This window comes from Babylonia areolata, chromosome 28 (assembly GCF_041734735.1).
Source record: "Babylonia areolata isolate BAREFJ2019XMU chromosome 28, ASM4173473v1, whole genome shotgun sequence".
Taxonomy (NCBI): domain Eukaryota; kingdom Metazoa; phylum Mollusca; class Gastropoda; order Neogastropoda; family Buccinidae; genus Babylonia; species Babylonia areolata.
The window spans coordinates 15,183,090-15,196,735 of NC_134903.1; the positions used below are offsets into that span (position 1 = coordinate 15,183,090).

At 42.1% G+C, this 13,646-nt stretch overlaps 1 protein-coding gene across 1 annotated transcript; it reads right to left on the bottom strand.

The window, feature by feature from the left end:
• Window positions 1–4,593: 4,593 nt before the first annotated feature.
• LOC143301992 (uncharacterized) lies at window positions 4,594–12,172 on the bottom strand. Its single transcript, XM_076616475.1, has 6 exons — window positions 11,969–12,172; window positions 10,071–10,079; window positions 9,418–9,528; window positions 7,930–8,188; window positions 6,622–6,749; window positions 4,594–5,268 (listed from the first exon to the last, which is right to left on the bottom strand). The coding sequence occupies exons 1-6, from the start codon at window positions 12,170–12,172 to the stop codon at window positions 4,594–4,596; spliced, it is 1,386 nt and encodes a 461-aa protein (XP_076472590.1).
• Between the last annotated feature and the right edge of the window lie 1,474 nt (window positions 12,173–13,646).

The window sequence follows — 13,646 nt, forward strand, 5'->3', positions numbered from 1 at the left end:
CAGAGTGGATTTCTTCTTTAGAATTTTGCCAGAGGACAAAACTTTACTTGCCATGGGTTCTGTTTCAGTGCGCCAAGTGCGCGCTGCATACATGACCTCGACTTGTTGTCTCATCCTAATGATTACATGCTCAGTTTGATTTTCCAGTCAAACTGGAGATAAACGCTGAGAACGGAATTCGAACCCAGACTGTCAGGGACTCTGTATTAGCAGAAGAGCGTCTTCACTACAATCATTTTGAATAAATTGATAGGTACCGGCGTGTCTCATTATACAAAAACAAACAACACCGATGAACTCTGTATCAGCAGAAGAGCGTCTTAACTACAATTATCTCACCAAATTGATATGTACTGACATGTCTGAATCATATAAACCCAGCCAAGAGCACTAATCTTTTTATCCCTTGTTATAATACGTTTATGATATGTACTTATCAATTGGGAAAGTGAGTGAGTCATCTTTTTTTTTTTTTTACCAAAAGATATAATATTTATTCACTATTATGTATGTAAGTCCATATGCATCTACTGTGAGCACTACAAGAACGGTGAAAAGAAACTCAATGGAGAGGTGGACAGTACAAGGTCTTCAGAGAACAGTTTCAGTTTCAGTTTCACTTTCTCAAGGAGGCGTCACTGCGTTCGGACAAATCCATACACGCTACACCACATCTGTTGAGCAGATGCCTGACCAGCAGCATAACCCAACGCGCTTAGTCAGGCCTTGAGTGCATGCTTACATATTTGTGTACCTATGAAAGTGGATTTCATTTTACGTAATTTCGCCAGAGGACAACACTCTCGTTGCCATGGGTTCTTTTTCAGTGCGCCAAGTGCGTGCTGCACACGGGACCTCGGTTTATCGTCTCATCCGAAAGACTAGACGCTCAGTTTGATTTTCCAGTCAAACTTAGGAGAAAGGGCGAGAGCGGGATTCGAACCCACACCCTCACGGACTCTCTGTATTGGCAGCTGAGCGTCTTAACCATTCTGCCACCTTCCTCCTAAGAGAGAACAAGCCCCCCTCAGTCAAGTGTTTCGGCCCTGAACTCGACTCCTGGATACCCTTATATTGCTGCCTTTTCTTTTTTCTGTTTTCCCGGTCCTCAGCAGGTTCGAACCCGCGACTCCAGGGTGGTCGCCACTTCAGGACTGAGTCACCTTTTCTAGTAGACGTTTTAATTTAACCACTGAGCCATCATAAGCCTAGTTTGAGTAGGGAAATTTAATCCTTATGAAGTTTACTTTCATTCTTCCTCGACCAGATCTAGCTGGAACTCTTTTCTGCTGCTTCTGCCATTGCTTTGAGAGCCCATGTCCTCTCTCTGCCAGAAATCGACAGCTGTTTCATGAGGCTGTGGGCAAATGCGCCCACAAACCCTCTTGCACCAATCTCTATGGCAAGATTCTCTCAGGTTGCTGGCTAGGCTAGCATACATCTCGGTCTTGTAGAAGTGGGCTTCCTCCATTCTGCTTTCGTATGGCACAGTGAGCTCAATATCATTCTGTTAGAAAGTAGCAATGGAAAGATTAGTATGTGTATCCTGACGTGTAGTGGGAACTAGTTAATTGATGTCTTCTTTTTTTTCTTTTTCTTCTTTTTGTTCTTCTTCCGCCAGTATTATTAGCACGACCATCATCATTAGGCCTGTTAATTTGTTTTCCATAGCATCATGAGTGAAGATCAGTTTCTGTATCCAACTACGCAGTCAATATGTTTTGATCTTTCTTTCATCAACAGCATAATCATCATCATTCTTTCTTCTTCTATATTTATGTTCTTGCTGTTGTCCTTGTCGTCGTTGTTGCTGGCATTCTTTAATGTTATTGTTTAGTCATGGTACATATTTGTATTATACTACCTTTTGACAATGCACACAAAAAAAGAGAGAGAGAGAAAGAAAGGAAAAAACAGTTACCCGAAAACAGAGCCAACGCACTTCAGTATTTCAATAAACAAAATACTCAGTACTTAAGTCAGTGTAAGAGGCGATATATCTACACACGCGCACACACTCACACACATTCCATTGCCACCGCCCGCCACGGTTCCCCACATCTATTTATCTATCAGATCTACCTATCTATCTATTTATCTATCAGATCTACCTATCTATCTGTCTGTCTGTCTATATCTGTTTACCTATAAGAAAAAACTCCATTAAACACCAAAACAAAATAATGACATACACTGTTGATAATGTCAGTACTAGAAACAAAACTGCATCTCAATTTAATTTTAAAAAACCCACAAAAAAACCCTCTGAAATCACAACCACCACTTTAATTAACATTTTTCTTAAACGTTTCTGCTCGGTCTTAGTTCACCAATAATTATCAATAAAATATCATCAGTTTCTTAAATAAACGAAGCAAGTACAAGCAGCTTTGTCGCGCTGAATTTTGCTTCAGCAGAAAGAAAAGCCAGATGCAAATAAACAAACAAAAATGACGATGCAATGGTGTACTTCTCAACGTATTGCTTGCTCAGCGGCACTGATAAAACCCCCCAAAAAAAACATTACACAAAAAGCCCAAGGCTCTACCTATTCTGAAAGAGTTTCTAACCAACCTACAAAAAGGAAATAAATATTTACGTGTCCTGTCGTACCAGTCTTGATGTGGGAGGAGTGTGTGACTTATTCATGCATGTAATCTATCCCGAAAAAACAACAAAAAAAAAAAAAAAGAAAAAAAAAAAAAAAAAAAAAAAAAGAAACCCGCAGTAAAACTAGCCATTCCTGGTACTCATTCAATTTTTGTTACTGTCACATTTCAATGCACATACAGTAAAAAAAAAAAAAAAAAAAAAAAAAATGGTGTGTATGTATATCGATTTAAAGACAACAACAAAATAAGAATGGTTAAACTGATTTTGTATACAGATTCTTGAACAGGCAACTGATGTTTGAAGAAAAAGAAACCGGGCAACCACCCCCGCCCCTCGAAAAACAAGAAAAGAAAAGAAAACAACAAACCCTCCTCCCACAAAACAACAGCAACCCCCCCCCCCCCCCCCCCGGGCCCCCCCAAACCCTAACAAAACAAAACGAAAAACAACACACACACACACACATAAACGGATCCCGTTGCTGATCATGGTCGCTAATAAATACAAGACTGCACAAAGTTTTGTTGGTAATAATGCATCGGCCTGCATACAACAGTTCAGCCTCAACCAGATATATTCAGCAACGCCAAAGAACTATTCATTAAAAAACAAAAGTCACTGTCGTAACTGTGGCCACAATGCAGGATTGATAAGAGAACGAAGCAGCTTATTAGCAATGTACCTTCCTATTTTCGCTTCAAAGCAGCATCAGCGATACGGTTTTTCGCGCAACAGATCAAATGACTGTCATTATAAAACGACTCGTACACTTGTCGCTATGCAGTCCAAAAAGACACATTCAAATAAATAGCTAGCAGTCTAAGAAGACGCATTCATTTTTATTTCTAGCAGTCCAAACAACAACAACAACAACAACAACAAGAAAACAACATTCGCATTAATAACTGGTAGTCCAAAAGACACATTCACATTAATTATTAGCATTCCCAACAGAAAATTCAAACTGATAATTAGCAGTCCAAAAAACAGTCCAAAAGTCACATTCACATTAATTATTAGCATTCCCAACAGGAAAAATCAAACTGATAACTAGCTGTCCAAAAACACATTCACGTTGATAGCTAGCAGTCAAAAAGACACAGTCAAATTTACATAGTTCTAGCAGTCAAAACAAAAAAGACACATTCAACTTGATAAAGTTCTAGCAACCCCTTCAAAAGACACATCCACATTGTTAACTAGCGATCGAAAAGGACACATTCACGCTGATACAACTAGTACTTCAAAAAGTCGCATTCATGTTGAGATTAGCAGTCCCAAAAGACACACACTAACATTAATAACTAGCAGTCCAAGAAATCACATCCATATTGATAAGTAACAGTCCAAAACGACACATTCACACTGGTACAACTAGAGGTTCCAAAAGACACATCCATGTGAAATACAACCAGCGGCTCAAAAAGACACATCCACAAAGAATAGAACTGGCGGTTCAAAAAGATCCATCCACATTAATAACTAGCAATCCAATACGACACGTTCGCATTAATACAACTAGTAGTCAAACAGTGGGCGAAAAACACAAAACTAAAACCAAACAAGCACACCCATGCACTGGTAACTAACTAAGACTCATCGCCAAAAGCTCAACTTTAACACCAAGTCAGCATTAACCACTTGTGTGCTGCTGACGAGTCTGCTCGACACGTGAAGGACCATCGCTTCACAGACATGGAGCTTACAGTTTAGTCAGGTTGTCAGTCATATTCTCCCTCTTGGACTTCCCCATCTCTCCATCTGCGCATACAGACTCAAGTACCGCCACTTAAAAGTACATCAAAGTCAACAAATGTACATCAGTTTCATTCCTACAATGGTCTCAGTTTACGAATGTTCAGCAGTCAAAGGTCTGAAAAACAGAAGGTGCGTTCCTTCACTGTATCTCGATACTACACTGTAGTGTGTGTAAACATTGTTTATCGGGGGAAAAAATGCACACCTTCACTCTCCCTTTTGCTACTGACAGCGAAACATTTTTTTCAGCTCCGTACGGAAGTTCTGATTCATGAAAGCGTAGATGATAGGGTTGACGACGTTGTAGAAGAAGTACATGTAAAACACCATCACGGGAGCATTCATGATCTTCAGAGCGATCAGCCACGACGGCAGAAAAGAGAAGATGAACACCAGAGTCACCACAAACAACATCAGCGCCGTTTTGATATTAGCCATGCGCATGCGCTCCAAGCGCGTGCGCGGGAGAGAAGACGAGGCGCGCACGCGCGTCGAAGCGGAAGTGGAAGCGGAAGCGGACCCCCCGTTAAAATTAGTCGTGCGCATGGAGCTGGGGGGTTCCTCGGAAACGGCGCCGTATTCCTCGGTGCGGTGGTGGTGAGAGTTGTCTCCGTTCACCTGCGTCAGCTCCACGGCGGTGGTCACGCCGTCCGACGCCTCCCCGTTGGCGAAGCTGGAGGACTTCCAAAGCGAACAGCACTGCGCGCTCCGGATGCGAAGCTTTTTCCGGCGCTGGGCGACGACGGACTGGTAGATGAGGCTGTAGAGGATGAGGACGGCGATGCAGCTGACGAGGAAGAAGCCCGAGTAGATCCTCTGCAGGGCGTTGAAGAAGCGGACGTCTATGGTGTTCTCCCTCCGGTCGCACTGCTTCCTCATGGTGATGGTCTCCACGATCTGGTAGGAGAGGAGGAGGAGTGAGAGGAGGGAGACGAGGAGGGAGAAGAGGAGGAGGGAGAAGAGGAGGGAGAGGAGGGGGAGGAGGAGGAGGGAGGAGGTTGAGGAGAAAGGAGAGGAGGAAGAGGACGGGGTGGAGGAGGAGGGAGAGGAGGAGGGAGAGGTGGCAGAGGAGGTGTAGGAGGAGGGAGAGGAGGAGGAGGAGGAGGGGAGGAGGAGCGGGGGAAGAGGGAGAGGAGGGAGAGGAGGAGGGGAAGGAGGACGAGGAGGGCGGAGGAGGGAGAGAAGGCGGAGGAGGGGGAGGAGTGAGAGGAGGAGGAGGAGATACAGTCAGGGTTATGGTGGTGGTGATGGTTTTATAATTACAGCAGTAACAACGACATTGTGATCATGGGACATTCATAATTATGGTGCTGCTGATGTTATTATAATTACAGCTATAAAAAACGACGCTGCCAGTATGGTACTGTCAGAATTGTGGTGGAGGTGATATTGTTATAATTAATTACAGCAATAACACCGACACAACTACAATGACACAGTCAGAATTGTTTACACGAGTAAATAAAAAAAAAAAAAAAAAAAAAAAAAGGTGTCCACGGCTTACCACTACAAACAACAACTTCGCAGTCGACACAACTATCAACAGCAACAACAACATTAAAAAACTCATGATCACCACAAAAAACAAAACAAAATCACCCTGGACATGAATACAAAAGAGGTCAGCAGTGCAATCAACAGCAGCACCAATATCAACAATATCAAGAACCAAAACCACCACCAATACCAACCTATACAAAAAAAAAGAGAGGGATGGAGGAGGATTTATAAACAATAAAGAGTGGTAACAAGGAACACAGCTTCAAGTCAATGCTGCTTACGCTACCAATTCAGCTGGCACAAAGAGACACCACTCAAGTCAATGCTGCTTATGCTACCAATTCAGCTAGCACACAGGTAGATAAGAGGTACATTGGAACAAACTTTCTGTACGCTTATAGTTGACTTCATCAAGTTTTTGCACTTTATACATATTATTATTATTAGTAGTAGTTCTTTGTTATGTATTTATCTATTATTTATTTACTTTTTTTTCTTTTCTCAAGGCCTGACTAAGAGCATTGGGTTACGCTGCTGGTCAGGCATCTGCTTGGCAGATGTGGTGTAACGTATATGGATTTGTCCGAACGCAGTGAGCTACTGAAACTGAAACTGGAACAAACCCAGACACATTAAAAAAAAAAAAAAAGGGGAAAAAAAGGGGGCAAAAAAAGAAATAAAAAATAAAATAAAATAGGAAGCTGGCCTCATTATCATTCTATATTCTGAAGGCAACGAGGACAGACTCACTTTAGGTTTCCCACGGCTGACCCCAACACTGACCACCTCCTCCACGGTCACTACGGTCATGTTGAGGGAAGTGCTGACCACTGCCACAGTCCCGTTGGTCCGGTACTGGGTACCGTTTCCACCCGCACCTGTTCCAGACATTCATTAGGAAAAAAAACAACAACAAAAACACCCAAAATATTAATTCGGGAAGCGTGTGAAGAGGATGGGGCTGAATTAACTCTCCTGGTTTTACAGAATGCAGCCATTAAGGGTGTTTTCTTTTTTCTGGTGTGCTTTTGTTTTTGTATTTCGTTGTTATTTTTTCTTTGTATGATCAAGTGATGGATTGGCATATATGTGGGCATATAATATGTAATTAAGGAAAGAAGGAAATAACTCACAAAAGACTATTGTGTCCATTCATAATGTGAACACAACACTCTGACTGTCTGCTTTATGTGGTATGTAAATGCATTTATGTAAATGACATTACTACACACATTTACACTAAGTCATTTAAAAGCACTGACATACCATCACAAACGCTGAAGACTAAGTACGGCAAGAAAATGTCCATCTTATAGACGTCAGACAGATACTAGGAGGCCTACATCAATGTAATAGAATTAATGCTTCCTGAGTTGTTATAAAAAGAAATAGAAAAAAAAAGAAAGAAAAAAATAAAGAAGGAGAGAAAGAAAGAAAGAATAAAAAGGTGAAAAGGTCCCCATAACCATTTACGGACGTCGGGACAATAAGGCAAGGCAAGGCAATAAGTTTATTTCATGTAAACCCTGGGGGCAGAGAAATATTATACATCAACGTGTTTGACACACACACACACACACACACACACACACACACACACACACACACACACACACACACACCATGTAAACAAAAAGAGTTATCTCAAAAAAATGATAACACACCACCGATAACCGTCACCACACAACCCCCCCCCCCCCCATAACCACACAAACCCCCCCCCCCCGCCCCCACACCGATAACCTTCACCACACAAATCGCCCCCACTCTCACACGACCGATAACCTTCACCACACAAATCGCCCCTCACCCCCACCACACCACCAATAACCTTCACCACACAAATCGCCCCTCACCCCCACCACACCACCGATAACCTCACAAACAAAAAAATAAACATAGAAATGAACAAATAAAGTAACAACAACCACCACACACAAAAGTGGAAAAACCAACCAACCAACAAACAACAACAAAAACAACAAAACAACAACAAACACACACACACACACACACACAACAAACACGTCATCCACACACACACACACACAAACATACCCTCAATCCCAATCTCCTCGAACAGGCGCTCCTCAGTCTCCTCATAGATGCTGTAGTGGATGCAGATGACCCCGCCGATGCAGAAGATGAAGACGGCGAGGCAGGCGATGATGATCTTGGCCCTCCGCTGGGTCATCCAGTGCAGGAAGGGGTGGCAGATACACAGGTAGCGATCCACGGCGATCACCACCATGACGAAGGCCGAGAAAGGCACCGTGGTGGTGATCAGGAAGTGATAGAACTTGCAGAAGAAGTCCACCTGTTTTTTTTTTTTTTTTGAAATTGTAGTAGTAGTCGTAGTAGCAGCAGCAGTAGTAGTCGTAGTAGTAGTAGCAGCAGTAGTAGTCGTCGTCGTCGTCGTAGTAGTAGTAGTAGCAGCAGTAGTAGTCGTCGTCGTCGTCGTAGTAGTAGTAGTAGCAGCAGTAGTAGTCGTCGTCGTCGTCGTAGTAGTAGTAGTAGCAGCAGTAGTAGTCGTCGTCGTAGTAGTCGTCGTAGTAGTAGTGTATTGGTTATGATGATGACGATGATATTATTAATTAATGATGATAATAATATTAATAATATCAACAGTATTAGTAGTGTTTGTAGTAGTAGTAGCAGTAGTAGTAATGATAATGATACTACTACTACTACTACTACTGCAACTACTATAACTAGTAGTATTGGTTATGATGATGATGATATCAGTGATAATAATAGTATGTTAATGATATTGATAGTAGTAGTAGTGTTAGTGTTAGTAGTAGTGATACTGATACTATCACTGCTACTACTGTTGCAACTACTATGAATAGCAGTAGCAGTAGTTTTGGTTATCATGAATATGAGAATGATGATGACGGTAATAGTAGTAGCAGTAGAGTTGGTAGTAGCAGAAGTAGTAGTAGTAGTAATGATAACGATACTACTACTGCTGCAACTAATATTAACAGATAGATAAATGAATAGACTAATAAAAAAATAAAAATATTGAGTTTTGAATCTGTGAAACCTGTTGACATTTCATTTTGAAATGAAGCATATCCATCTACACTATTAATTTTGGCCAACTACAGCGTCAGCGAAATGATCGCCTTCCCTCTCTTCAAATCATGTGACTCCACTTAACCCCAACACTCCCAAATCGATTTGACCAGTAAAATATGTTAACATGCCCGCTTTTTAAAATGAACCATGTTTACTTGTGAACTTGAACTGGACTTGAACTGCAATCAGACGTTTGGGGCCTTTCAAGGCCTGTTCGTCGTTCAATTAGAAACAGTATACCAGCATGCGTGGCCTAATGATAAGCATACTGGATCATAAACACTTAGAGTTGGCCCAATGAGCGTCTAACCTAGTCCTCAAAAATGACGCTATTAATTTTGACCAGAAACAAACAAAAATAATTGACCTTCACCCCAACACACACACGCACACACACACCAACACACACACACACACACACACACACACACACACTCGTACTCATGAAACCTGTCCCCTCACCTGCAGTTTGAAGTCAATCAATTCCATGATGATGGTGAAGGGAATGGTTATCAGGCATGTGATGAAGTCGGTTCCCGCCAGAGCCAGGATGAAGATGGTTGACGTCAATTTCTGCAGATACGTCACAGATGGCGTCAGAGATCGTGACGGATTGTACAAGAACTATTACTATTATTATTACTACTACCTTTTTCTATATTATAATTATTATTCATTTATTTATTTATTTATGTAAGCTTATCTATTATTTATTCCCCCGTTTTTTTTTTTTTTTTTTTTTTTTCTCAAGGCCTGACTAAGCGCGTTGGGTTACGCTGCTGGTCAGGCATCTGCTTGGCAGATGTGGTGTAGCGTATATGGTTTGTCCGAACGCAGTGACGCCTCCTTGAGCAACTGAAACTGAAACTGAAAACAAGAACTAAAGTTCCAAAAGGAAGAAAGAAAACAAAACAAAAACAAAACAAACAAACAAAGCAAGAATTAAAAGAAGTGAATACATGAAAACTTTTTTTGACTCACTTGTGTAAACAAAGTGAGTCTATGTTATAACCCAGTATTCGGTTTTTCTCTGTGTGTGTCTGTATGTATGTCTGTGTGTCCGTGGTAAACTTTAACATTGCCATTTTCTCAGGAGATGCTTTGTCTGCCAATACAAAATTTGGCTTAAACATAGTAGGAAAAAAATCTTCACAGTCATCCCAATAATAGCTTGTAAATCTCTCCCGAATTAAACTGTATTTCCGGATCATTAACGGTTTATTTCGTTGAGGCTGGTTCCGGAATCCGAAAACGCCATTATCTTTTCCCAGTTGCCGGAACGCAGGCTATGCATTAAAAAAAAAAAAAAAAAAAAATCAACTTGGTCAAGGAGGACACATTTTCATCATGTGTAACAGTGCAATTTTATAACGTATAATAGACATTATACCTAACATCAGTAGGCCTACATAGTTATGGACACTTTGCATAGCTAACGTAATGTGAAAAGTACACAGACCATGTGCTTGGTAAGAAGACGGCATGACATCGTTTTTCTTGTTCGCGAATACAAGAAAAGAAATATAAATTCTGGACAGAACACATACAGTGACACTAACTGCGCCATCGTTTACTACATATGAATATATAACAGGGTGAAATTGTAAACATGCACACCCCCACACTCACCCATCCACCCGCCCACCCACCCACTACTGGAATCTCTCTCCCCACCTGTTTGCGCAACATAACACAACACAACATAAGACAACACGACACGACAAGGCACAGCATAGCACAGGATGGTACGGCACTGCACTGCACTGCACTGCACTGCGCTGCAAAGCACAGCACAGCACAGCACAACACAACATAACACAACACAACGCAACGCAAAGGAACCCAACACAACACAGCACAGTACAACACGACACGACACTAACACAACACAACACAACACAACAAACACAGCACATCATAGCACATCACAGCACAGCACAGCACAGCACAACACGACACGACACTAAGACAACACAGCACAGCACAGCACAACACAACACGACACTAACACAACACAACACAACACAACAAACACAGCACATCATAGCACATCACAGCACAGCACAGCACAGCACAACACGACACGACACTAAGACAACACAGCACAGCACAGCACAACACAACACAAAACGACACGACACGACACTAACACAACACAGCATAGCACAGCACAGCACAGCACAGCATAGCACAACATGACACGACACGACACGACACTAACACAACACAGCACAACACAACACGACACGACACTAACACGACACTAAGACAACACAGCACAGCACAGCACAGCACAACACGACACGACACTAAGACAACACAGCACAGCACAGCACAGCACAGCACAGCACAGCACAACACAAAACGACACGACACGACACTAACACAACACAGCATAGCACAGCACAGCACAGCACAGCATAGCACAACATGACACAAAACGACACGACACGACACTAACACAACACAGCATAGCACAACACAGCACAGCACCGCACAGCACAGCACAACACAACGCAACACGACACGACACGACACGACACGACTCTAACACAACACAACACATCACAGCACATCACAGCATAGCACAGCACCGCACAACACAACACAACACAACACAACACGACACGACACGACACTAACACAACACAACACAGCACAGCACAACACGACACGACACGACACGACACTAACACAACACGACACTAACACAACACGACACTAACACAACACGACACTAACACTAACACCAACACAAGACAATTCCACAACTCCGTTCTTCCCCCTCACACGACACGACACGACACGACTCTAAAACAACACAACACAGCACAGCACAACACGACACGACACGACACTAACACAACACGACACTAACACAACACGACACTAACACTAACACAACACAATTCCACAACTCCGTTCTTCCCCCTCACACGACACGACACGACACGACTCTAACACAACACGACACTAACACTAACACAACACGACACTAACACTAACCCCTCACCTGTTTCTTCAACGTGGAAAACACGTAGAAAGCGATGGCATTCCCCACCACTCCAGTCACTGAAAACACGGACAGTACCGCCACCACCGGGTACAACTCTTCCGGAGAAAGAGGCTGATGGGAAGGGTAAGTGACGTTGCCAACGGCCGGGCTCCCATTGGTTGTCGGCAGGAGAGAGGTCGAGGAAGAACTGGCAGCAGCCATTTTGAAGGTGACAAAAAGCTCGGTTGAGGCTCAAAGGTCAAAGGGGACAAGGCATGACTGGAAAAAAACGAAAGAAAAAAAAAAAAGGTGTTTGAAACAAAATAACATCAGTTTGTTTTTCAAGTGAAAGTAGTTTGATATTCAGACGGTTAAAAAGAGGTCAATGGTTGAATACCTCAGACTTTGATAGCATCTTTTGCATTGAATCCTTTATTGGATATGTGTAAATGATGAACATTTGCAATGTTTCAGTGACCCCAGGGGGCACACGAAATAAACTCCTTGCCTTGCCTTGCCTTGCCTTGCAGTGATTCATATTCACTGTGTCAATGGCTTGGCACATGAAGAAGGCAGGCATTGACATGGTTTCATAAGATCAAAGACTGAAGACACCCAAGCCCTGTTAACGACCACCAGAGCAGAGAACCCCTGTCCACAACATCCAAGACTCGGATTAGGAAGGTGGGGGCCCAGTTCTTACCTTCCTCTTTTTTTTTTTTTTTTCTTTTTTCTTTTTTCTTCATAAATCTTTACCGACTGAAGTCAGGTAGCCCACTCATTCATACTTCTTCGTTCGTAGGCTTCCAACTCCCTCGTTCACTCGTATATACATGGGTGGGCCTTTACGTGTATGACCGTTTTTACCCTGCCATGCAGGCAGCCAGACTCCGTTTTCAGATAGGGAGGGGTGGGGGGTGGGGGGTGGGGGGGTGGGGTGGGGGTGGGGGTGGGGGTGGGGGGCTGCATACTGTGTATATTCTTGTTTCTATAACCCACCGAACGCTGACATGGATTACAGGATCTTCAACGTCGTGCACACTTCATCTTCTGCTTGCTTGGGGGTAAGGAGGGTTGCTTGTGTGTTTATTGATTGATTGATTTATTCATTCATTTAGTCATTCGTTTTGTCTATTTACTTGTTTATTCGTTCATTCATTTATTTATCTATCTATTTATTTGTTTATTCATTCATTTATTTATATATTCATTTGCTTATTCATTCATTCATTTATCTATCTATCCATTTGTTTCTTTATTATTTATTTATTTATTTATTCATTTATTTATTCATTTATCTATTTTTGAAATTTAATTCTATTCATCTAGCTCTCTATCTATTTATTCATTTATTATTTTTTTTTCATTTATTGATTTATTCATTCATTTATTTATTGATTTCAATAACTAATTTCATTATTGACATATTCTTACTGTGTGTTCTTTTCTCCTTCAGGCCAGAAGAAGCGTATGATATGTCTTCTTTTGTTAAATGGACTACATGCATGTTTAAAGAAAAAAAAAAAAAATGCACGCTATAAGATCCTCGTATCCCACATGACAGAAACAGGAAAATGCCACCAGGACCTTGTCCCGTTCTTAGAATAAACTCAAGATGGGTGTTGAAACGGGGGAAAAAAAATACCCCTCCTAATCCTGCCCCCCCCTCCCCACCCCTTCGAAAAAAATAATAAAA